Source organism: Ursus americanus, chromosome 7 (assembly GCF_024610735.1).
Source record: "Ursus americanus isolate L20-20 chromosome 7, mUrsAme1.1.p, whole genome shotgun sequence".
In the NCBI taxonomy this organism is placed as follows: domain Eukaryota; kingdom Metazoa; phylum Chordata; class Mammalia; order Carnivora; family Ursidae; genus Ursus; species Ursus americanus.
This window is the reverse complement of record NC_142133.1, coordinates 13,210,820-13,237,958: the sequence shown is the minus strand read 5'-3', so window position 1 is coordinate 13,237,958 and position 27,139 is coordinate 13,210,820. Positions and strand designations below refer to the sequence as shown.

At 37.9% G+C, this 27,139-nt stretch overlaps 1 protein-coding gene across 5 annotated transcripts in view; it reads left to right on the top strand.

Moving 5' to 3' along the window:
• Positions 1-27,139, top strand: part of THADA (THADA armadillo repeat containing) — a 317,055-nt gene that overhangs the window by 37,470 nt on the left and 252,446 nt on the right. For 4 of the 5 annotated variants that reach the window (XM_045771620.2, XM_087863348.1, XM_087863349.1 and 1 more), the window contains exons 18-22: positions 2,904-3,039; positions 3,293-3,429; positions 6,555-6,713; positions 8,100-8,257; positions 16,713-16,822. In XM_045771620.2, the coding sequence (XP_045627576.2) occupies positions 2,904-3,039; positions 3,293-3,429; positions 6,555-6,713; positions 8,100-8,257; positions 16,713-16,822 (700 nt within the window). Of the gene's footprint in view, positions 1-2,903; positions 3,044-3,292; positions 3,430-6,554; positions 6,714-8,099; positions 8,258-16,712; positions 16,823-27,139 lie in introns of those variants that run through there. The other variant, XM_087863351.1, reaches the window with a different exon arrangement.

Sequence of the window (27,139 nt, the reverse complement as noted above, 5' to 3'; positions counted from 1 at the left end):
GTATAAAAATGTCACAAGTTTTATTCCCAAGCTAGCTGATAACACCCAACTTAAGAAGTACAACAGCACCCATACCTTTAAAGCTTCTCTTCTGGGGCGCTGTGTCTTAGTCAGTTAAGCAGCTGCCTTCGGCTCAGGTCATGATCACAGGGTCCTGGGATTGAGCCCTGAGTTGGGCTCCCTGCTCAGTGAAGAGTCTGCTTCTCCCTTTCCCTCTGCATTTCTACCCTATTCGGGCTGTCTCACTCTCTCTGTCAAATAAATAAAAATTAAAAAAATAAAGCTTCTCTTCTATCCTAGCTCCCTTCCCCTGCCATATAATTACCGCCCTATGTTTTATGTCAGTCTTTCATCTTGTTTTGACCAAGATTTTACCACCCATGTATATATCATTAAACAATATATTATTTACTTTCACATGATTTTAAATTTTATATAAATAGTACCATATGTATTATACGAATTTACTGCATTTTATTAATACGTTCTCCTTTTGATGGATTTCTTTTCCCTAAATAATGCTGATGTGAACATTCTTGTGCATATCTCTTCTAATGGACATGTCTTAGAGTCTGTGGTAAACAAAAAAGTTGAGTAACCTAGTCATGAAGCATGTGCATCTTCAACTTAACTAGGTGATGCCAAATAGATTTTTAAATCACCTTCCCACCAATAAATTTTGAGAGTTGTGGCGTATTACATCATCGCTGTAACTTGCAATTGTTAGATTTTAAAGGTTTACGGAATATGAAGTGGTGTCTTGTGGTTTCATCTTGTAATTGGGCATCTTATTTACATGTTTATAAGCCATTCACTTCTCCCCTGCTGTGAAATGCCTCTTCATATTCTTTGTTTAGTTTTCTCTAGGGCTGTTTGTCTTTTTCCTATCGATTTTTAGGACTTCTTTGTATGTTTTAAATGTTAATAATTTACTGGTTATACACAGTTCTAAAATTTAAACTCTAATTGAGTGGTGAGAGGAGACATCGACTATGCTGGAATAACTAGATAGTTACATGCGAAAGAATGAAGTTGAACCCACTTCTTCATACCATATACAAAAATTAGTTAAAAATGGATCAAAGACCTAAATGTAAAAGCTAAAAACAATAAAACTCTTAGAAGAAAACATGAGTGTAACTCGTTGTGATCTTAGATTAGGTAGTGGTTTCTTAGATCTGACACCCACAGCACAAGCAAAGAAAAAATAGATAAATTGGACTTAATGAAAATTTGAAACGTGTGTGTCAAGGATGTCATTAAGAAAGTGAAAAGACAACCTGTAGAATGGGAAACACAGTTGTGACTCCTTTATCTGATAAGGGACTTAATCTAGAATATATAAAGAATTTTTACAGCTCACTAGTAAAAGGATATAACCAAATTTAAAAATGGACAAAGAATCTAAATAGACATTTCACCATAAAAGATAAATGTGAAAAATAATCACATGAAAAGATGCTTGGCGTCATTAGCCAGTAGGGAAATGCAAATCCAAATTACAATGAGGAAGCACTTCACACCCAGTAGGGTGGCTATAAACAAGAAAATAGATAATAACAGGTGTTGAGGGGATGTGGAAAAAGCAAAGCCCTTACACACTGCTGGCAGGAATGTAAAATGGTGCAGCTACGTTGGAAAACAGTCTGGCAGTTCCTTGGAAAGTTAAACATGGCGTCACCATATCATCCTACAGTTCCACGCTCAGGCTGCTATAACAAGATATACCATAGCCTGGGCGGCTTAAACAACAAACGTTTATCTCTCACACTTCTGGAGGCTGGGAAGTTCAAGATTAAGGTGCAAGTAGTTTCAGTTCCTGGTGAGAACCCTTTCCCTGGCTTCAGACAGCACCCTTCCTGCTCTGTGCTCACATGGAGGAGAGGAAGCCAGCTCCAGTCTCTCTTCCTCTTGTAAGGACTCTTAATCCCATCATGGGGGTCCCACTCTCATGACCTCATCTAAACCTAATTTCTTCCTAAAAACTCCATTTTCAAATATGGGGGTTGGGACTTCAAATAGGAATTTTGGGAAGGACATAAACATTTAGTCCATACTAGACCTATATTAAGAGAAATGAAAACTATGCCCAAACAAAAACTTGTATGTGAATGTTCACAGCAGAATTGTTCTTAATAGCCAAAACGTGGAAATAACTCCCATGTCCATTAACCGATAAACAGATAAAATGTGGTATGTTCATACAATGGACTGTTATTCAGCCATAAAAAGGAACGAACTAGTGGTACATGCTACAACATGGGTGAACTTTGAAAACACTGTGCTAAGTGAAAGAAGCCACATATTTTATGATTCTGTTTATGTATGTCCAGAATAGGCAAATCTGTAGAGACAGAAAATAGATAAGTTTTGGCTTAGCGCCGGGGAAGGTGAGAGGTGCAGGGAGGGGAGTGACTGATAATTGGTAAGGGTTTTTTGAGGTGGGGGGGGGGGGAGGATTAAAATGTTCTAAAATTCACTGTAGTGATGATTGCATATATCTGTGAATATACTAAAAACTACTGACTTATATACTTTAAATGTATAAATTGTGTGGTATGTTAATTATATCTCAATAAAGCCCTTATTTAAAAAACCCGCAAAACGACAACTGTTCCAATAGCACGGGGCACATGGGCCTGGGGTCTGATTCCCCAGACAGAGGATGTCTAGGAGGAGTGATTCAGAGTGAATGCTGAAAATGGATCCAGGAAGTTAGGCAAAGACAGTTCTGCCTTGACTGGAAATGCATAGCAGGCTGCATAAATCTCTTTTTAAATATAAAACCTCTAACAAAGTTGAATTGAGTTGGATGTTTTTGTGGGGACTGTGTAGCTATTCACAAATTTACAAATTGTGTTTTTAAGCTGGCCTTACTTTGGTTTTTGGTTTGCTTTTTCTAGTTATCCAGTGCTTGTTGGGAAATCTTGAGGAAGAAGTAGCTCAGGCTGAAAATTCTCTGCTTCAGGCAGCAGCATCGTTTCCGCTGTATGGGCGAGTTCACTGTATAACAGGAGCTTTGCAGAGATTATCTCTAAAGTAAGTGTAGCCACAGCTCGCTTCTGAGCATGCGCTTCTGAGCTTTAAACCCTTATTGGATTGTGTCCTGGGAAAGGAATATATTGCCTTAAAGATAATTAAAAATGTACCTATGTACACATATTTTTATATTTTAAATATTTCATAGATTGCACAATTTTGAAACAGGTCCAGTGTCTTTTATGTAATAATTTTCTTTTAAAAATTTTGAATTTTGCTTGTAGTATAAATTTCCTTACTGTCCTCATTGCAGCAACCTGCGGTTGGTGAGCGAATGGAGACCTGTGGTGGAGAAGCTCCTTTTGATGTCTTACAGGCTTTCTGCTGTGGTGTCTCCGGTCATTCAGAGCTCCTCCCCAGAGGGCCTCATCCCAATGGACACTGATTCAGGTCAGCAAATGAAAAAAACTAGAATTCCTATATTTTTTGCTCATTACGCCTATCCCCACCAAATCGTTTCTTTGGGAAGATACAGAAGCCAAATAGGTGGGTCAAGAAGCTATTTATTATGATTAGTGATATTTCTACCACTTTAGTAATGTCTTTAACTCTTAAAAATTACCAAAACAAATAAATAAACCAGGTGATGAGCAAGGTACTTCCTCTTCTGGGGTAAATAGGATTTTCTAATATTGTCATTTCAGAGCGACACCTACCAGGTTGCTGCCCGGGGCTGGGAGAGTGGGCAATGTAAATCACGGAGGTGGGGTGTAGTCAGAGGCGGCAGCTTATTAGGACTCAGGAATGGGCAAACCCATTTGACGTACAAAGACCATTCAGTTAAAATAGAAAATGGGAGGAGATACTCAAAGTGCCCCAAACTGAACTCTCAAACTTTCATCTGCCTTTTCCCTCCCAACCCCTGTGTCTTTGCAAATGGCCCCAACAAAGATCTGTTTGTGCTAGTCAGGAGTCTAGGACTGCTTGACATCTCTCTTCTGTTCCTTATATCTTGCCTGTCCTCATGTTCTTTCAGTGGTACCCCTTAAATAGCTTTCAAATCTATTTTATCTTTAACTACCATCTTACCTTACCCCAGGCTTTTCTCTCTCTTGTTTGGATGACTCTAGGGGTCTCCCAGATGGTTTCCTCCCATCTACTCTTAGCTTCTTCTATTTTCTTTTTATGCTATATCCACAGCAATCTTTTCTACTCATGTATTTCATCATGCTACCCACAATCTCCGTTTAACCCTTGTACTCTGCCCCACCCCATTTGTTTAAAATACTTGAGAGACTTCAGACCAGGTCCTGTAATAGTTGGGCTCCTGCAACCTTGCCAGTCTTGTCTCTTTTTCTTCCCAAAGTGTTCTTCATGGAGTTCTTGCAATTTAAGAGGGATTTTATCAATATTTTCTTCCATTGTCCTTAGCAAGTGCCTGGTAGAAATAGGTATACAATAAATATTTGTTATAATGAATAAATCAATGAATGAGCGATTCCAGAAAGGATAGGAACTAAACCCAGTGCGTTGGACACTGTAGTTGGCATATATATGCCTGTACTGTAACAGCCAGAAGGGATTGGCTGTGAAAGGTATACATTTGGTGTTGAAATAAGTTTGTGAATGCATTTGAGGAGTGCAAATCAGAGTTTTGTATTAAAAACACACCGAGCATATCATAAACAACCAATTAAAGTAAGTTGGTGTTGTCTGTTTGCATAGAAAATGTTAGGTTTCTTTACTAAAAATGAACTGGCAGATTGGTGATGGTTCATGGTAGTAAGACACAGTTATTTGTTTATTTTGGCTGGTAGTCTACCAAAATTTGATGTTTTAGTTTTCCTACTTAAACAATACGTGGGAATAAGAAACATCCAATCTTAAAGCTAGTATTTAGATCCGGCAAGTACCAGTATATTCTGGATGAGAAATCTTGAATATTTGTCACCTTCTGTGAGTGGGGCCTATAGTGTACGCTTAAATTCTGTTTGTTATTAAGTTTTAAAATGTCTGTTGGTCTCAAAAGCAGTCTGTGGCCCACAGACTTTTCCTTGATTTTGCCTTTTCTTTTTTCCTCGGGTTGTCTCCATTATTCCTGTTTCTGTCCCACGTTATCTACCATGCATTCTGAATTCCTTAAAAATGTATCTTCTGAAAGCCATAAAAATGAATGGGTAAAATTTTATTCTGATCATCCTTTTTTCCGTAGTCTTTCCATAGTTTCTATTTAGAGCCAGTGTTACTTTTTCATGGCTGTCAAAATTTGTTTTGGCAATATTTCTTGGAAGCCATAAGTGAGCATAAGATGTTGGTTGAATCATCCTGATAACCCTTTGGGTCTTTGTATCTCCTATAAGACCTAAAATGTAAGTGTATCTGGGGACACCTGGGTGGCTCAGTCTGTTGAGCATCTGCCTTAGGCGCGGGTCATGCTCCCGGAGTCTTCTCAGGCTCCCTGCCCAGGGGGGAGCCTGCCTCTCCCTCTGCCTGCTGCTCACCCTGCTCGTGCACGTGTTCTCTCTAACAAATAAATAAAATCTTTAAAAAAAAAGTAAGTGTATCTAATAGGTATATAAAATACCTGTTCTTTGATTTGTTAATTGGCTTCAGGTGACCAGCTGTTATTTTTTTCTTAAACTGTCTGAGCCTGCCTTGCTCTTCATTACCGACCTCATCATCTCTTCATTCCCTTAGCCCATGTTATGGAACCTCTGCCTTGAGCTGGTTTCTGTTGGAGGTGCTGGAGCCTCATTCGTGGCGCTTACGTTTCCTAATCCACGGAGTGCTTAAGGAATAAAACTGAAGTTCAACATAATACTAGAACTGTAAATCATACTTAGAAAGCAGAATATTAACTATTGCATTTTTAAGTCAAATACAAAGTCTTTAATATTCCTGATATAAAAGATTTTTTCTTTATTTTTAATTGAAGTATAGTGACCATACAGTATTGTATTAAAGATTGTTTTTGTTGTTGTGGTTTCTTACCTCTTAAAACCAAATTGCCTGGAGTTTAGTGCTGTTTTTTCACAGGATTGAGCACCATATTTGAGCTTCTTAGACAACACTAAGAAAAGCAATGTAAAAAAAAAAAGAAGAAAAGAAAGAAAAGCAATGTAATTGTCTTGTGGAGAGTTTCTGTTGTGTGGTGTTGTCCTGTCTTCAACTAATTTAAAATTTTTGCCCCATTTTAAAAGCACACTCCAGTGTCATGAAGACCTTAATAATTTTCACATTACTAGTCCCTTCTAATAGAGCTGTTTATCAAGTATTAAAAACTATAAAATTCGGGGCACCTGGGTGGCTCAGTCGGTTAAGCGTGAGACTCTTGATTTTGGGTCATGTCATGATCTCAGGGTCGTGAGATCGAGCCCTGTGTGGGGCTCCCCGCTGAGGGTGGAGCCTGTTAAGATTCTCTTTCTCTTCCTCTGCTCCTTCCTCCTCCCATCCCTGCTCAAGTGCGCCTTCTCTCTCTCTCAAAAAAAATTACAAAATTGGGGGCAAATACTCCCAAGGAAAGTCTGCATGGGCTGCGGAGCTGTGGTTTATGCCCTCCCTTCTCTCTCCCTCAGAGTCAGCAAGCCGCTTACAGACGATTCTGAGTGAGATTCAGCCACGAGATACTAATGACTACTTCACTCAAGCCAAAATACTCAAAACACGTGATAGCTTTGATTTGGAGGACTTGAATGCCAGTGTGCCAAATATTGGTGCTTCTGCAGAGATGAAAGGTAGCGTGTATAAAATCAATATTGTAATATCGTAATTGGTGTTTCAGTAATATAATGTACAAGATGTTCTTTGTATATGGTAAATCAGGCTGCGGATGTTTGCAGAACATTTCTAGAAAATAAAGTCTTTGAGCTTCTCAGTGATTTGTTTTGGGGAATGAGTTTCTAAGACTTTTACCAGAAAATGGTGCACCCCAGTGCAGTATATAAAGTGCTAAGACAGAAAGCCTTTGTGTGCTAACACCTGTCTTGGCAGCCAGGTGGTGCTCGGTCAACTTGAGTTGGGGCCGCAGTCGGCTTCTAGTGGTGTGGTTCACTCGCTGTCTTACAGTCAAGCAGCCTTTAAGGGAAATCAACCTTATTATTCAGTGAAGTGTGAGCGACTCTGTTGTGTCAAGCCTCCAGAAGTTGTGTTCTCTGCTTGTCTTCTCATTTGTTGTTAATCATTTTCTATAATGCTATAAAAAGTCATCCGCAGTATTATCTTAGTGACTTAGTACATATTCTACATTCTCCACTAGATGGAGATATTGTCTTATCAAAATTTCTTAGTGATTGTTTTTTAATTACACAACGTAACATCTAATTATATGCTTATTGTAATAGTTTCAGGCAATACAGAGGTAAATTTGAATTAAAAAAAACTTAAAGCCTTAATTAAAATTTCAATTCAGTGTTTACAATTTACCTTAAAATAAAGAACAGAAAAGGAAATTAAAGTTCTTCCTTGACTCCCCGTTCCACTTCTCTCTTGAGTATGTGCTTTTAGATCTATTCTATATATTGATGTGTGTGTACATTTACTCTTGTAGTTTAGTGGGCTTTAAAAAAACACAGATGGGTTGCTTTGTTAACTTGCCTTTTAAATTGTCTTTTTTTTTTTTAATGTTGATACTAAAATATTCTAAAAGTTCGAAAAAGAGGGTAAGCATAATTGGTGTTTATTGGCTGTGGAATTTAAATATACTTTGAAAGAGAATTTATATTTTCCTTTGATTTAAAAGTTTTATCCTGCCCCTTTACTGATATAACAGCTACCCTCACCAAGATGAATAATGAAATATATTTATTATACTCATAATTTATGGAGGACTGAGAGGCAGAAAGAGTTTGTTTCATTAATTTCTGAAAGTTAGACTTAATTTTTGAAACGGTATTGTGTTTTATTTTAAAATTTATTTTGAGAATAGTATATTAAAAAAATACTTAGCATGATTCTTAGAGCACATGCTCAACAAATGTTAGTTGTTTTATCATGAATAAATATAACAATTGATTGGTTCCAGCAGATTATTCTTGGGGAAATTATGAATAATCTTATTCTAAGAAACCTGGGATGTGAGTAATCAAGTGTCTAGTGTTGCAATCGATTTTTTTTTTTTTAAGGTAAAGAAAGAAAAACATGTGATGTAACAGCTCAGATGGTGCTGGTATGTTGTTGGCGAAGCATGAAGGAAGTTGCTTTACTTTTAGGCACACTGTGCCAGCTTCTCCCCATGCAGTCTGTGCCAGAATCTTCCAATGGATTATTGACGGTGGAGCAGGTAGGGTAGATGTTTATTCCACCTGGTATAATTTCTGGTTATATAACGCAACTTAAAAAAGGATGAGTTTTGAATTTTTCTTGAATAAAATCATGCAGATGTCAACTAAAGGAAATTCATGGTAGTACAGACATTAGACCTTGCAGTATATTTCAAAACTATGGGATTTTTAGAAATAATTTTATTTTTCTAAGTTCTAAATAACTAGATTTTACCTTCTAACTTCGATATTGTCATTTAAATTTTTCCATTTAACACCTATAAATGTAAATGAAATTGTTCTGTTTAGTAAAACTCCACAAACCTCTTAAATTTCAAGAAGGAAAAAAAGTAATATATTGGTTGATTATGGATCTCTTGTTTCCCACTACATTGATAATAAAGTTGTAGTCACTTTGGTTTTTTGGCTGACTTTTATTTTAAGACCACAAAGTCCGTTCACCATCTGGGACTGTTCAAGTGACTTGAGTGCAGTGTTTACAAGAAATTAGCTTACCACAAGCATTTCATTTGGAAATATTTTAGATTTATTAGATTTCTGTTTTTAATTGATTCCCTCTTCCTTTCCATATGGTTTCAACAAATCTATTTCCCACCATTTTCCAGCAAAGATATATAACACGTACTTTCATTTTTAACCTTTTTTGAATAAAGATAATTTTTCCCCTAGGGTGTTACAACATTTAAGAACAAAACAAATACTGTAGTACGCTAAATGCTGATTATTTCTATAATAACCATGTGACTAGTTCCATGGAAATAATGCTAACATTTTTATTCTCACACTCTGTGGCCATGTGCTTGCATCTGGTTAACAGCTGGGCCTATGATGTTGCAAGGCCCTGAGATGGAGACCAGCCGAGGGGAACAGTACACTGCCGGCATCATTGTGTTCCTTATTCTCTTCCAAATCAAATAGGCGTCAGTGTTCTAGAGTTACTTGCAGTCATTGCTGGTGACCAGCTGGAGTGCCAATGCCAACATCTTTGCTGAGGAATCCAGCTATGATTAATGATTACTTCACTGATGTTCACCGTCTTACTAAGAAGTAAACATGTGCTAGAGTCTCTTCACTGTTCAGCTCCTCTTTTCAAGGACAAGTTAAAACATCTAGTTTTTGGGGATTTGTTGGATAGTGTTTTAAAAAAAAATTCCAGGGAAACAGACTTTGCGTTTAGTGTAGTTGAGAAAGACCTGAAAGCTTCCTGTGAAAACCATCTGGGCTTGACATCTTTTCCACAGCACCCAAATCTTTTGAATTTGATTTATGTGGGAGAACCATGTTGTAATTGAGAATTTATATAAAATAAAAGAGATGTTTGTAAAAAACAGAAACACCCCAAAAAACAACAGCAACAATAACAGAGAGACTCTAATAAAGCAAAGAACTCTTCTAATGACTGTTTTCTTGAATAAAAAATAGAGTCTTGTTTTTCTGTAAAATATTAATTTCTATTCTAGTGAGATTCAGTCATTTTTCCATGTTGCTGTTCACGTGGTGACATCACATTTTTGGTTTGAGAAGAAATTACTGAATGAACAATCAAGAATGTACAGGATAACGCTGTTCCAACCTTGAAACCCTGCCACCCCGGAAGACTATTCTTGATCCTGGTGACTTTAACTAGAAGAAATGCCTCAGTTTAGGAACATTTAGTCTATGAAAATCAAAGTCATCAAGAAATAAGCGTTATTCATATTGCTAGAGGATTCCGACTTTTAAACATAAAATTTTGCTCCATGAAATTCTAAATTAAAAATACAACCATGTACTTAAAACTTTTGAGAGTTAAAAATATGTACATGATAGAGAAGAATGTAATTTACTTTACAGTGCCTGGGCCATGCCTGAGGTCCACCATCCTTCCAAGGGCACAGTCACCATGACAACACAACATCTTTTGTGCACCTAGCAGCACAACTAAGAATTTAAGAGTCAGTAGCTTAGGTGAAGGTGACCATAACAGTCGTGCACAGACAGAGGCAGCAAAGTGGCTTGTAGGCAGGAGTCACTTTGGGGGAGAATCTGGGACTTAGATATCTTATTCCCAAGAATAATAACAACGGTGCTCTGCTGTCAGAGGCTGTTCCATACAACATTATAATTTAAAATTGCATATCTCAAATGCAGACAACAGGGAGGATGTCTTTTGTAGCCTGGTGCCTTTAATCCCATCCTGGTTTTAGGGCCATTTGTTGAAGGGGTGGCCCCCGAAATCTGCAGACATGAGGGGGGTTTCTAACCAGCCGGCAGACAGTGAGATGCATTGTGAAGATTACAATTTGCTGGGGGATGAGAAGGATTGGTGCCCGTTTGCTGTATTCACAGACTATTAAGTGGGAAGGATTATAGGGATGATAGGGGCCAGCCCCCTTGTATAAGGGCAAACTGAAGGCCCCGGGTGTTACCTGGTTTGCCCAAGATCACAAAGCTGGTTTGTGGCGGTTGCGGGACGGGAACCCAGCTCTCCTTTCCAGCCTGTGTTCGGACATGGCACAGTGCTGCCTTTGTTCTGAACTGCTCATTTAATTTTTCTTTAAATTTAATTTTCCCTAACTTCCCCTACCCAGCCAGACTTTTACAAGCAACAGGACAGTAAGGCAACTTGCTACTGAGCTTTTTAGCAAATGATTCATTTCCCTAAATCACTTCTTGTGAAGCAGTGTGTCCTCCATGGCTTCAGCAAGAGGAAAATGGGTTCATTCAGAGGCATGTCTGACTTTCCTCCTGCAAGGTAGTCACCTAATGAAAGGTTCTTTCATAATGTCCCTGTACAAGAGGCAGAGATAAAACCAACTTTGAGGGATGTAAGTCGAGACCCCTAAAGAGTGGGCAGTGTGCGCAACCTTATCTCACAACTTCCTGGCTGGTGTGTGTCTAGGTTTCAAGCTGGATGTTTTGCTGATGTCGAGCTTTTGCTTGATATATTTTGTCGGTCCACTTACCAAGGGATATTGGATACCCAGCGCCTGCTGATTTTTTTTAAACAACTTCCTCTATCTGGAGTATCAATTAATATATTGATACATTTCCTCTAGTATTCCTAAAAAGCAGCTTTGGGGTAGATTTTTCATACCTGCTTCCCCTTCCTAATAATTATCGCCACAGAAATCACCTGAATAAAAATATTAATTAGAAATTAGCTGTTTTTAAAAATTACTGTAGATTCTGTTGTAATTTTTAGAATGCGCATAGCTAAGTGGGTTTACACATTTTTCTCAGCGTCTTTTGTTACTGCGTTAGATTTTCCATGATGGACTGCAACAGGGGATATATGTTCATTAGCATCTGTAAGTCTTAAAGAAATTGCCTTTTGCATTTTGCCAAAGCTTATTTTTTAGAAATTATGAATAAGTATTCATTGAATTGCACTGAATGCAGGTTACCATTTTTAAGCTGTGAAATGGAATTAAACATATCTTTTAGTCACCTGTTTTTTGACTGCCCTGCTACAAAGGTGTTGTGGGAACATGAAGAAATGTTAATATGTGGTTCTCTGACCTTGAAAGGCTTAGAAATATAATAAGGGATGCAAGACAAATTCATTTTAAAAAGTTAAACTAAAGAATACCAGTTAAAATGGCACATGGTGAAGAATTTGCTAGAAAGCAAAGAATAAACTGTTGGTAAGAAGATGTCTAAATACCAGAAAACTATTTTTTTTAAAGATATTATTTACTTGAGAGAGAATGTGTGTGTGCGCACGCGTGCGCACTTGCACGAGCAGGAGGGGTTTGGGGAAGGAAGAGGGAGAAGCAGATTCCCCAGTGAGTGAGCAGGGAGACTGATGCGGGCCTTGATCCCAGGACCTAAGCCGAAGGAAGTTACTTAACCAGGTGCCCCTAAATACCAGAAAACTATTATCTTTGTTGTTATTATGTAAGGGAGCAATATTTGGGCTTTGAAGAATCCCCACTGTTAGTAAGAAATCCCTATAGTAGAGAATGTACAGTTTAAAACATTAATTATCTTACTGTTATCTAAACTTTTATAAACCGTTCTATTTGACCAAGGTGGAATTAATGACGTTCCTAAGGTTAAAAGAACCAGCTGTGTCCTAAAGTCAAAATTAAAATTAAGGGATTAAGTCTCACTACTTGATGATACAAAATAAAAACAAAAACAGACATTTACTGTTTTCTAGTCTGCCAGGTGCTCTGCTAAATGCTTATATGTGTAATCTGACGTATTTCTCAGAATAATCCTATGAAGTAGGTTCCAGTTTTAGCCCCATTTCACAGGTGAAGGAACTGGCTTAATTAGCTTATAGTAGTGGTAAGGTGGCTGAATAGGTTTCCTGGCTCCAGAGCATCACAGCTTAACCACCACATGTGCTTTTTGTAAAAATGGTCCACCAATACTTAAATTCTCTTGGGTTTATCTACTTTGTAATGAGTAGGGTTAGCCTTGATTTTTCAGCTGTATTTCTCTCTATAGATAAAGGAAAAATTTTTACAGAATGTATTTAAATTTGCCCTTTGTGGGTTTTAGGCTCTGGGTGAGAATTTAGCTCCCCTAATTTGTCCACTGGTGAATTACAGATGCCTAAAGACATGGCAGGTAGCTGTTTTCCCCTGAGGAAATTCATATCCTGTAAATCCAGAAAGCATGTTAATTGGCCTGTAGAAATGGGTTTTATGAAAATGTAGAGCCAGGATCTGCTAAATTTAAAAAGATTGTGACTAGAAGAATTTGAAGACTAGAAATCAGTGCCTTCCCCCCCTTTTTTGCCTTTTTACCTTAATTCCCTTTTAAAAATCTTGAGATGTATGTTATTCATTAACAAAATATTTTGTGAAGACATCATCCATGTTTTTGTGAACTTTAGATAGGACCTTAGTAGCATCCAATAAAAGGACAATTGAGTCAGAGCTTACAGAGGACTTTTGCATTTTTAAAATAAATTTAAAAATTCTACTTCTGGGGCGCCTGGGTGGCTCAGTCGTTAAGCGTCTACCTTTGGCTCAGGGCATGATCCCGGCATTCTGGGATCGAGCCCCACATCAGGCTCCTCCGTTGGGAGCCTGCTTCTTCCTCTCCTACTCCCCCTGCTTGTGTTCCCTCTCTCGCTGGCTGTCTTTCTGTCAAATAAATAAATAAATCTTTAAAAAAAAAATTCTACTTCAGATTGTGACTGTTGTCATTAATAGTCTAAGTTGTTTGGGTTGGATCTGTTGCTTGTAGCTTGATTATCCAATGGGAGGTGTCAGCATGGCCCTTTTCCCTGTCCAGCTGTTTGTAGACCACACTGCCCTGCTGATTCCTCCTACCCTTGGTAATGGAGTCCATGTCCAACTTGCAACCGTATCTTCCACCGTTTTCTAGTATGAAACCTTAAGATCATTCAGCCAGGTCTGCTACCCTTCACTTATATATTTTGTGTTCATTCGTATAGGAAGATCCAGTAAGTGTCTGGGCAGTAGCAGAGTCTTAATAAATATTTATTCATTCCTTCTAGCCACCTGCCTCTTCCCATGTTCGTTATCCTCTTCCATTTTGGTCCACCCAAGTATATCCAGTTCAAGGTCTAAACATGAAGCTTCTTGTAGTAATTTATTCCAGGGCAGAGGATCTTTCATTTCTTGGAGCTGTTAGGCTTCTGATGGTGGGTACCATTCAGCATATTGGTTTTGTCTGAACCGAAAGCCTCTTGAGGACGATGTCTTGTTTTGTTCCTCCCTGTCTATCCTAGCACTAAGCTGCTAAGCATTTGGCTGGTGCTAAAGAAATATTTACTGTCTGATTAATAGACATTGTACATTCTCTTCAGAGGCAAAAATTCACAGTATTACCTAGGTGAGTTTGTTGGGAGATTATGTTCATAATGAAATGAGGGAAAACACTTCTCACTTGTGTCCTTAGAACCTCATTCTGTTTCCTGAGGCCAGGATTACCTAAAATTAAGGTCCACCCTTGAGAAGACCATCTACTGGTCACATTTCTGAGATCTTTGATTTTATTATGTGCTTTTTGGTTTAGGTTCCTTTAAACGGGATAAAGGAAGCTGAAAATCAAATCTTTGCTTAAGAACTAGATGGTGAACCATTTTATGTTCATAGAGTGTAACAGTTAACATTTGTGTTTTCCTGAAGTATGTTTTACTATCTGTAACATTTTAGAAAAAGAAAAATTAAGGAAGTTAGACTCCATCTTTATGACTTGCTATTTTCTGTGTCCTAAAATAACTATTCTTAGAAATCTTCTTTTATTTCTCTAATAATAGAAATGATGGTCATAACAAGTTAGCTAAGTGGAGTTTCTTCTGATTCCCATTTTGTAGGATTATCGAGCTTTAGATCTATCTTGGGGGTTAAATTCAGATTAAAGACTTGATCATCCTGGTCAAAATATGCTCTGAAAGTACTGTGTTGATGAGAAAATGATAAAGCTTACCCTGACTGTGGTTTTGATAGCTAGTAGTATGTGGCTCTTAAAAAATATTAAAAATTAGGAGTATCATCAGATCTTTACCTGAAAACTTTAGCTGGAGAACATGACCTGTCACTCTTGAGTTATTAAAGTGTTAGAATTTTGAAAATCCTATTATATACTGCTTTTCTGGTTCTTTATTGTTTTATATCTGATTCTTATTTCTCTAAATGTATTGCTTGTTACCTCTTTATAATCAGATATATTTTGAGTATGGAGTACATCTTTACTTTTCCTCTATTTGGAAACCCAGAACTGAATTGGATTATAGGTTATGGGCCTGTTCTAAACTTTTAGGTTTATTAACTTATTTTAATATACAACCTTTGAGGCAAGTACTATTGTTATCCCCAGTTTATAGATGGGGAAACTGAGACACTTGCCCATGGTCAAATGTTTAACTACACCTTGTACTGTTTATTATCTCTCATGTGTACAGAGCACTAACCTAGTCACTGTGCTGAGGTAGAGGGTGTTTTAGGTAAGCAAATCTGAGCTGTCTTGGGACAGCTTGCCTTTCCACCATACTGTGATCTGCTGGGGAGACTTGGATCAAGAGAGCCAATTACAGGGGCGCCTGGGTAGCGCAGTCGTTAAAGCGTCTGCCTTCGGCTCAGGGCGTGATCCTGGCGTACCGGGATCGAGTCCCACATCGGGCTCCTCTGCTGTGAGCCTGCTTCTTCCTCTCCCACTCCCCCTGCTGTGTTCCCTCTCTCTCTGGCTGTCTCTCTGTCACATAAATAAATAAAATCTTTAAAAAAAAAAAAAAAAAAAAAAAAAAAAAAAAAAAAAAAAAAAAAAGAGAGCCAATTACAGCTTTGGTCCTGAGCTTTATATAAAATTTGAATTTTCTAAAGTTGATAGCCGCCAAATCTTCCTGGTATAAAAGTACAATTAGCCCAGTTTACCAGTTAATTCTGTACAAAACCTCATCAACAACTAATTGTTAGTCTTGCCTTCTTTAAAATAAATTGTCATATTTGTTATTTGTCTAAACTTGTATGCAGAAAGGCGACGTGTAGGAAAATGACTAGGTAGCATTCTGGAAAATTCCATGGTTCTGACTCAGAGTGAAGCCTGTCAATTTTCAGTATTTAGGACTCCCTTTGCACAAGTCTTGCTTTGCCATTAGTAATTGTTTATCTCTAAATGGTAATTATTGGGAGTTATTGCTTAAGGGACTGGGGTTTCAGTTTGGGAAGCTGAAAAAGTTCTGTAGCTGGGTGTTGCTGATGGTCGCACAACAATATGAATAGACCGAGTGCCACGGAACTGTACACTTAAAAATGGTAAATTTGGGGGGCTCCTGGGGGGCTCACATGGTTAAGTGCCTGCCTTTGGCTCAGGTCATAAAACCAGGGTTCTGGGATCGAGCCCTACATTGGCCTCCCCGCTCAGTGGGGAGTCTTCTTCTCCCTCTCCCTCTGCTGTCTCCTTGGCTTGTGTGCACTCTCTCTCTCTCTCTCAAATAAATAAATAAAATCTTTTTAAAAAATGGTAAATTTTATGTTATGTATATTTTAACCACAGTAGAAAAAAGATTTTTTTTTTTTAACAGAAAAAGGTAATTATTTCACCCAGGCCTAGGCGTGTAAGACTTCTCACCTTTTGTGATTTGCTGTTGGTGTTGATGATACAAGCTAACAGAGAACACAGCGAGGTTTGCGAAGCTGGCATAGGGAGGCAGTTCTAGCGTAGCAGTTAAAGACGCCAACTGGAGCCAGACTGCCTGCGTTTATGCACTGGCCCTGCTACTTACTTGCTGTGTGGCCTTGGATAAGTTACTTGGCCTTTCTGGGCCTCATCCCTATTGAAAAGTAGAGATGATAATAGTACTTATTTCGTGGAATTACTGTGAGGATTAAATGTGACACTGTAAAAACACTTAAAATACTACCTGTCACAAAGTCAGTGCTAAATGGATAAAGACCTAGTTCTGAGTTCTCAGTGGTATTACTGACATAAATATATCTGTAAATGTAAGCAGGCATAAATCACACATTTATTTTTTATTTTGTTTTAAAGGTAAAAGAAATCGGAGATTACTTTAAACAACACCTCTTACAGTCCAGGCACAGAGGAGCATTTGAACTGGCTTACACTGGCTTTGTGAAACTTACTGAAATACTAAACAGGTAAACAAAACAAATATCCTTTTGTGTACATTTTTAAAAGACTTAAGTGTACAAATCGTACACTCGAAGTAAAATTTCCTTGTGTCTTTTGATGTTTAAAAGAATAAGATTTAGTTGGCTTCAAATTCTTGGAAGAAATTGTTTTCTTAGGTTTCATTGTATGATTTACTGAAGATGATTGAGTGGAATGTCCAGACCAAGTTGTTCTCCCATTGAAAGGTGATTTGAAGCAAACTCAAAGATTTTGCTAAAAATAGCTTTGAAGTTACCATTTCTTTTCATCGAATGAAATGACTGTTTTGTCTGTTTGAAAATTACTTGGCATTTGGAATAAAATAAGACTTCAGGTTTTTTTTGATTTGTGTATATTACAGACAGAGAAACACTTAAGAATTTTGTGTTTTTCTTCATAATTTTATCTTATAGAAAATTTTAAAAGAACAGTAAATAGACCAAAAGTATCAAAGATTTGTCCCCCTTACCTGGAAAAATACTTAGGTAGATTTCATATATTTAGCCAAATGTATTTTTTTGACATTATAGGTGCTGATAATTTCATTCATTCATATAATAGATTTCCTCCGAAGAGCTTGTAAGGAAACCTTAAATTACTTAATGACTAAGTGTTCGTGGCAAGTGTTCTCTAAATAAAAGGTAGTATTTTCCAGGAAAACATTTCCATTGCCTGGAAACTTTTTGAAATGAAGCAGAGTTCTGCCAGTCTTGTAGCCTCAGCAAACATTTTATTTTGGGCTGGTAAGACATCTACTCCTTGAATATTTTTGAAACATTTTTTTCACACTCCTGGTAAAAACATTTATAGAACATTTTGCAGTTACGGGCTGCACAGAATATCTTTAAATGATACATTATAAAATGTCCCTGACGTTAAAATGCTGATCTTGAAAATATTTTATTATCTTTTCAACTCTCTCTTTCCAGTGTAGACATGACTTAGGTATATTTTGTTCTCATAACACAACATACTTTACTCTCTTCAAATCAGTTATCAAATATATATTGAACACTGGTTGTGTGCTTAGTACTGTGTTTAGTTTGGAGGGTATAATACTTCTTTATAAGACAAGGATCCTGTTCTTAAAGAGCTTATTGTTTAGTGTAGGAAATAAGCAGGGATGAAATTCAAAATATTTAACAGATGGTATGTCATGAGTACTGACTGGTCAGAACAGACACTGGCTGTAAGCACTCAACATTGCTGTACGTATGGATGTGTGTTAGTTGAATACCAGCCTGGAAAGTGAGACCAACACACTTGAGCAAGATAAACAATCCCATGTAATTGTCAAATTTTGGGTGAAATTTACAAATTCTGTAAGAATAACAGAGGGAAAGCAACAGAGATAGGCTGGTAGGACTTAATGGAGAGAAGGTGGCATTTATGCTAATGCATGAGCAAGGTTTAAGTAGATAGCAGGAGAAAGGAGGAAACTGTGAGCAGATGTTCAGAGGCTAGAATCAGCATGGCATGTTATTAGGTGAGTAAATAAGTCATCCTTATTGTAGTAGTGGTGGTGGTGATGGTGGGTGATGGTGGTGGTGTTAGTAGGCAATACCAAACAACTGGATAGATTGAGACCGAATTAAGAATATTTATTTATTTATTTATTTTTTAAGATTTTATTTATTTATTTGACAGAGATAGAGACAGCCAGTAAGAGAGGGAACACAAGCAGGGGGAGTGGGAGAGGAAGAAGCAGGCTTATAGCAGAGGAGCCTGATGGGGGGCTCGATCCCATAGCGCCGGGATCACGCCCTGAGCCGAAGGCAGACGCTTAACCACTGTGCCACCCAGGCGCCCCTAAATTAAGAATATTTAGAAAGTAGGTTTGCTGTACTGGGGATAGAGAAAGACGTTGAACGTTTTTGATCTGAAATAAATGATAGGATGCATTGTAGAACAGAGAAATAGCAGTGAACTTTGATATAACCTCTTAGTTCTGTTTATATCCACTCCATTTATTGGCAGTGAGATTGTACAAAAGTTAATCTCCTTAGCTCTGATCTCTTCATCCCTAAAGTAAGGAAAAGAATATTTGCCCTATCGACAGATCTCTGGTTGTTGTATAATCAAGTTTGCATTATGAAGCTTTCTATAAATGGAAAACATCAATGAGATTGGTGTTGACTGTAGTGTTGGTATGCAAAAGTAGTTTTCCGGTTAGAAGTATTAGGTTAGATAGATTTTTTTTTTTTAAGATTTTATTTACTTGTTTGACACAGAGAGAGAACACAAGCAGGCAGAGCGGTAGACAGAGGAAGAAGGAGAAGCAGGCTCTCTGCTGAGCAGAGAGCCTGATGCGGGACTTAATCTCAGGACCCTTGGATCAAGACCCGAGCCGAAGGCAGCTGCCTAACGAACTGAGCCACCCAGGTGCCCCTAGGTTAGATAGATTGTGATGGCAGATTACAGTGAGGAGGGTCTGGAACCAGTTATAATGATCTAGATCTAAGGTGATGAGCACTTCTGATGATGATGATGGCCCTGGGAATGGAGCGAAAGAAGCGGCATGTCAGTTAACATTCAGCCCCACATAGTAACAACTCCACTTACAACGTATTAAATGCTTAGAAGGAAGCTGTGGAATTTATTATATTTATATAATATATTTCAAGATTTTATGTGTCGAGAATTAGGGCAAGGCTCAGCTGCGTGATTCTTCTCAGTGTATTTACTAAGTACAGTTGGTGGCATTGAGCTGGCAGGTGAACTGGTCAAGAGGATCCAGGATGGCTTTATTCATATTATGGAAACTTGGTGGGATAGCTGGAAGATTGGGCCAGGTTGGGACTACATGTTGTCTCAGCATGCCAGTCTTAAGGTAGTTGACATTCATGTATAGATGGACTAACAAAGAGTTCTGAGAGAACCAGGCAGGAGCTTCCTGGTCTTTTCTTTCTCCTTCCTCCCTCCCTCCCTCCCTCCCTCCCTCCCTCCCTCCCTCCCTTCCTTCCTTCCTTCCTTCCTTCCTTCCTTCCTTCCTTCCTTCCTTCCTTCTTTATGGTCTTTTCTGACCCAGCCTCCAAAGTCTCATAGCATTGCTTCATTCACATTCTTCTGGTTATAAGTGAGTCTTAAGGCTAGTCCAGATTCAAGGAGAGAGGAATTAGACTCCATTATGTGTTTGATGGTGAAGTGGCAAGATCATGCTATAGAAATACATGTGGGATGGGAGATACTGTGGTGGCCGTCTTTGAAAAATGCGATTTGCCACATGAACCAACTGAATGTGAGTGATGGAGGGTACCAGGGAGTCCACGATTGCTCCTGTGGTTTAATTCTTGGTGACCAGACAATGGGATTGATGTTAATAGAGGCAGGGAAACTGGAAGAATTATTAGTTAGATAAAGATGAATAACTTTGTTTTATATGTGTTGTGTGTGAGATGATGATGGCATATCCTGGTGGAAATACGTAAATCAGAACTTGGAGATAGGGGATTAAGTTTGGGAGATATAACAGAAACAGAGATTTGGTTTAGGAGTTGTCATCATAACCATTGTAGTTAGTAGGATTGCAGTCTTTAAGGGATAGTGTAAAAGGAGAAGAGAACAGAGGACCAAGGACAGAGGCTTTTGAAAAGCTGTACTGGGTGGTTGAATGGTACAGTTGAAGGCATTCCAAGTAAATGGAACAGAGAGACTAGGCAAGGCCCAGTGCCTGGTATCTCAGCCGCTCCTAATCTGCTTTAAAAATCTCATGGTTGTCACTCTTGGCTTTTAACCAACCTGTTATGAGTTCTCAACTGTTGCTTCCAAACCAAATGGTTCTTGGTCCCTTTGGAGACACTTCAGATCTGCTGAACAGAATGTTTTGCAGAGAACATCTTAACAATGTGTGTGGCTTCCTTTTGTTTGGTTTTTATTTTTAAGAGAAAATGTGTTTCTTTTGGATCCTTTTGAAAGCTTTTTATAAGCTCTTAAGTTATGAAAAAGTTATTTTTCATACAACTTTTAAAAAGTTTGCATCAAGAAATCTGGGCTTTCAAGAAAATCCACTGAAATGGAGGCCAACTGCTGGCCACCTCTTGAACTACAGCTGTGTTAGGGAAGGAAGCACTTAAAGAGATTAATGGATAAATAACTGAAGAGTTAAACATTAGCCACGTTGTTTAAATTGGTTTTTAATAAGATTATTCAAAATGTCTTCGAATGTAAACTGACTTCACTATTAAACAATCATCTAAGGATAAATGGGAATGGGAGATGCTATTCTTTTCTGGAAATTTTTTGAAAGTGACACTTGCACACATACACACACACATAAACAATATGTTGAGTTAATTTTCTAAAATATGATTTTCTTATATGATGCTCTCTCTTTAGAATTGAACATGCATATTCTCTTCAAAATACAGAAGTACATGCCTAAGCATTTGATTGGGATGGTTACATGCATTCAAGTCATAACACTAAACTCAAGTTTCTGATGAAATTTATATTTGCTTGTTTACCCTTTATGACCTTAGTATTTTAAGTTGTTCTTCAGTGAAAGTGAACATAATCTTAAAGTAGGGTGTTAGGCCAGGGACTCTAGCTTTCATTTGTACAACCACGAGTTAATCTTAACTATAAGGGGACTAAATTGTTGACTACAATTCTAAATGTAGAAGGGAGGCTCATGAATACTTAATGTTGTCTTATTCTGCATATTTTTGAATTGTTCTGCTTATTGAAATTTGGCTTAACCTACAGCTATTTATTGCAATAATCACAGTCATTTAAAATTATTGGTCTGAAAAAATGAACTGCTGACATTTAGCAATTTTTGTCATAAAATGCTAGTGCTAACTCATGGACGTCAACCATGATGGTAGACAGAAGTAATTTAAATATGTATTTAAAATTTCATCAGTTAGTTACAGCTACTACAATTTAAATTCAGTAGAAGACTTCTTATGAACAATTGAATTATAATAATGAAAAAAATAATTTCTTCTACTTTACTGGAGTATGAAAGACCAAGTCTCTAAAAAATACTCAATTGAGCAATAAGTATAGGTGTAGAATGTAATGTTTGAGATTTGGGGAAAAAGTTATTCAACTCTTAATAAACTAAAATACAATCTTGTCTGAATTTTTATTTATATCTGCTTTGGCAAATGTGTCTAAATAAGACACTTTTTTATTTCTAAGTGTCCTATGAATTTTACTTAAAACATTAACAATTGAATAAAGAAAACTAAGTGGTAATCCACTCTGGGAAGCCATATTTTTTCTAGAGAGGAAATCCTTTAAATTTCTCATTTCTGTAGCAGGTTGAAAGGATTTGCGGAAAACTAGGATGTTTTAATATTTAAATTCTAAATCTTGGTGTCTTTAGTTTTTGGCCCCTTAATTTTTCTTTTTAAGCCCACTTCATAGTTGAGTCAGGTATTACCTTTTTTCTAGAACTTTGAATACTTGTTTTTAAAGTTCTCATAGTAATACTGAGTCATTTAGACATAATAACAGAGGACTCTTGTTCTCAGTGAGTAACCTCTATCTCAGCTCTGTTAGTAAAGTCCCAAAGTTTTCAATATTAATTTTTCTCCTTGATCACAGGGAATGGTTATATTAAATATTAAGAGAACCGACAATCTAATCTGCCCTTCTAACCACTTTTTTAAATCCACTATATCTTGCCCTTTCCCTATGGCCTTCTTATTGGTAATTCAATTTAGATTTGGTCATTGTTGTTACTGCCTGTGCCTGGCTTCAAAATAGCCCCCTGATGTTTTAGCCTGCAGTAAACCTCAATAGTATTTGATGGTGGTGAGGGAGGTTAAGATGACTTCTGTTGATATATAGCTTTCTCACTGGATCTCATTTGGGCAAATCATTTTTCAGGCTTAAAATTTCTCCATGCTTCAGGGTTATGTTACCTTTTTAAAATGTGTATGCACATGCACGCAGCCAGCCTTCATGCACATCTGTCACTGTTTAGTTTAATTGAAATAATAAACATGAACCTTGAAATAATAAACATAATGCTTAACCAGAGAATGAATGGAGTGGAGACTGTAGCTTATGAAATAATTGGAGATTGGGAAAATCTCTAAGTTAGGAAAAATAACCATACTGAAAGAGTTTGAGGAAATGAAGATAACATTTCTCAATTAACAATAGTAATAAAACTAATCAGAACTCAACAAAAAATAGCTCTGTGTTTCCATACTTAGGTGGATGGATGAAGCCTTTGGAAAGCCACTTTGTAGTCAGGGAACCTGATTTACTGGCACAAAATAGTCTAATGACCAATTAGTTGGGTATACAGCATATGTAATTTGATTTCAGTCTGCGGGTTTTTTGCTTATCTTAGAATATTTATCCACTATGAGTGAGATAGCTTTGTGGATAGAAAGTGGACTAATCTGCTTATGGAACAATAATTTGCTCCAGTGATTTGCTCAAGACAACACAAAGGCCTAAACAGCAGTGATGGCCTGCCCTGTTTATTTCTGTTACTTTTAGTAGAGATTCAGGCCATAACACTTAACATAGGAAAAACAAAAACCAAAAAACACCCCCCCACTCATGTCAGCCTTTTTTTTTTTTTTTTGACACTGTTGAACAGAAGAATCAGAAGGGTCTGATTCCTCCCACCCCACACCCTCAACCACCACCTCCCTCAGCGTTTAGAGGAAAGGATACCTAAGAATGAATTAGAAGTGAGTTCCGTCTACCAGCCTTATTGACAAGAGGAAAGCCATTTAACCTCTCTGGGTGCTGCGTCCTCTCTGAGGTAGTGAGAGGGTTCTGCTTTCTCAGCTCTGAGCGTCCTACTCGTTGTACACTGCTGCTTTTTAGTTGCTGATTGGGAAAATCTGGGGATCGGGGACATGAAAGGTTGAGGGAATCTGGATCATTTTTAGCAAACCTCCTTTAGAACCGATAAACCATCTCTTAGGAGTATTTAGTGGATTAATCACTTTGTGAGGGTTTTCTTATGAAGAACCTTGAATCCCTTGTAAGAAAGTTATAATTTGTATGATGTGCTCAGAGACCAGAAACAGTGTGTATTTTGTATTAAGGTGACACAGGAGTGAAATAAAACAAACAATCCTTCTGACAAGGAGGATTAGTGGAGAGGCCCTCACTAGCACAGACAGGGTTGGAATTCCCCACAGCCGTGGTTGGTGACTGCACAGAGCTGGCGCAGAGAACCGAGCTGACACAGCTTTGCTTAGGAACCTTTCCCTTTTCCTTGCTGACCTCCGGATGGCGTGATGGAGAACCAAAACAAACAAGCAGAGTTGTTGCATTGTTCTTGGGAGCCTCGCATGGTTCCTTTTTTACCTCTCAATTCCTTCATTATCATAAGGACCAGCAACTCAGGAGTTTTGAAATCACTTCCTTACAAAGTAATCTTTCCTTGCTGGGGAGTACAGAAGGTTCATTGACTAGTCAGAACTCTAGATTAGGCCATTGTGTTTTTATAGGCACAGTGGCTTCACCATTGAGAAGCCTGAAAGTTCCAGCCCTCCTTTCTTACACTCATTTGTTTTGTTTTGTTTTGTTTCCAGTTATCTGCCTAACTGAAGGCACAGCTAATGTGCAGCCCCTGGCACCCACGCTCATTGTTCTTGTTTAATCATTCAATAAAAGATTTCTTGAACATCTCCTGTGTGCCAGACGCTGTGTTAGAGACAGTCTGCTTGACCATTGAGACTATGATGTGATAGGCCAGAGAGTTGCTGTGAACTTAGAGAAAATTACTAGGATCTGAATTTGAAACATGTAACTCTGTAGAACTAAGAGGGGCATGTGAGGACCTGAACAAAGGACTAAGGCCATGATGGGCTCAGTGTTTTGGGCGGACATTCTTATGAGGAGCTTTGGGTATTTATGTAATTTAGGGTCTTTGCTTTCTTTCTTTGGAACAGTAACCCAGGTAATAATGTCTCATTGAATTTCAAAGCAATTTGGTAATTATTTTATTTTCATCCTTAAGCACTAAGAAATCAAGTGATTTGTCCATAGCCACACAACTAGTTAGTAACCGGGCTGGTACTAGAATCCAATGTTTTTTGAAACTTCATACTGCTTCAGAGATTAGCAGTTCAATAAAAGCTTATCGATCACGTGTTATACGTAAGAAATTGTGATGGGTAGGCCTCATAGAACAAAATATTGGTAAGACATGGTTCTTGTTCTTAGAGGAACTTCGAGCCCAGCATTCTAATCTTTGGGATTAGAGAAGTAAACTAGATAATTTACAAGGCAGAAATGAAAGGACCAAGAAAACATTCCACTTACTGAGCTTTCTGTCCCAGGTGATGGGAAGAATAATTAATGCCACGTGCAGGCTCTAATGGTGGCACCTGTTGTTGTTGGAAAGCACTTTTGTTCATACTTCTTTTCCAGTTACCATACCCCTCTTTGTCGGCCTGGTTTTTTAGAATGGCACTCTTAACAGAGTTGCCAAGTTATGGGTTGTTCTTTTATTCAACGGGTATTTGTTGAGCTCCTGATTGGGTGGCAGGTCCTGTTACAAGGTGCTGGGAAGAGAGAAGTGGATAGGACAGAAAGGGTCCCTGTATCGTGGAGTCTATATAACTCCATGTTTATAAAGGACATTTAGAAAATAATAAAAAACTATCAGACACTAATGTATAATTTGATGTGATAAAGTTTGGTGGTAAGGAAAAATCTCTCTTTATGCTAAAGTAAGCCAGGGCTTGAAGGACAAACAGCAACAGCTTTCTGGGAAGAGCTTTCTAAGCAGTAAGATGAAGCTGAATGAGATTGTCCAAATATATAGGACTTGGAGAGTCCCAGGATAAGGATTCTGGATTTTCTGCTCCCTGGATATTTTTTTTTCCTGAGAGTCTCCAACCAAATGGATATAAAAATTAGTATGTGTGGCTCCCAGTAAGTAGCTTTAAGATCACCCACAAATAAGGTACACACGTGTGTGTCGTGGAGTTGATAGTAGAGGGCAGACGAGCCAGATAGGGCATCTGAGAAACTATGTGAATGTGTAAAATGAATGGTGATCAAGTGTTTGTTCCCAGAAAGTATGCTATATCTCTCCATGCTGTTTTTATTCTCCTCTTGACTCTTTTCTTACCAGTACTTGGAATCTTAGATCCATTTGTTCAGTATTGTCAGTGGGTGATTTTCGGCTAGTGCAAGGAATATTTAGAGCATTAGCTTGTGAAAGCAAAAACTTCTTTTTACATTGTGGGTAAATTTTCTCTTCTAAACCTAAATGGTTTGCTGTCCCACAGATAAGGGTGTAGCCCCCCCCCACTCCAGTTCAAAGTTAGTAGTCTGACTTGTTTTTCATGTGGTAGGCAACTAAAGCTTTGCTTTACAAAACTTTGAACTTGGGTGACTGAGAACACTGGAATTCCTTTTTTTTTTTTATTAAAGATTTTACTTATTTATTTGACACAGAGAGAGAGACAGCCAGTGAGAGAGGGAACACAAGCAGCGGGAGTGGGAGAGGAAGAAGCAGGCTCATAGTGGAAGAGCCCGTTGTGGGGCTCGATCCCACAACGCCGGGATCACGTCCTGAGCCAAAGGCAGATGCTTAACCGCTGTGCCACCCAGGCGCCCCACTGGAATTCCTTATAACAGCATTAATGTTGTAGACATTTAGATATTCTGAAATTACCAGATTATCTTTCTTCTACTTTCCCTGAAAGCCTCACTCTATTTTTGTTTGTTTGTTTTAATGTAACTTTGCACATGTTTTTCAGTTTCCTGTTTTCATCTGTACGAAGGAATCAAAGTCTTATGATATCAGACCAGTTCCAGTCATTCCTCCCTTGGTTGCTTATGTGTCATTTACTCTGTTGTGATATGCACTGTTTTAGGGTTCTAGTGTGCTATTCTCAATAGCCAGGCTAATAGTGTTATTTTTTGAAATTATCGTTCATAGCTGTTTTCACTCAGATGATGATGGTGATGACTGATGGTGTTAAGCTTGAGTAAACATGCATCATTGGGTTTGTATCAGGATTGGGGACAAATTCTGGTTTTGACCCCCAAAACAAACTCTTTTTTTGTGTGTGTGCATTATTTAGAATTATTTAAATTATTAGCAAATGAAAAATAAGGCAAGTGAAATAAGGAACATGGTACGGTAAAAGTTTATTAACAGTCAGCGAATAAATAGCTTTATTTTCATTGATACTCATTTTTCTCAAGCCAGTAACTTATTTAGTTGAATGAATTTTCATTTGCTCTTAAACCTGTCAAAATGAAAGTCTGTGTTTATAGGAAAAGAAAACGATTTTCTTCCTTCTTGTGCCCTTAGTGATAACAGCTTGGTAAATAAATTATTATTTGGGAAATGAATATATTGT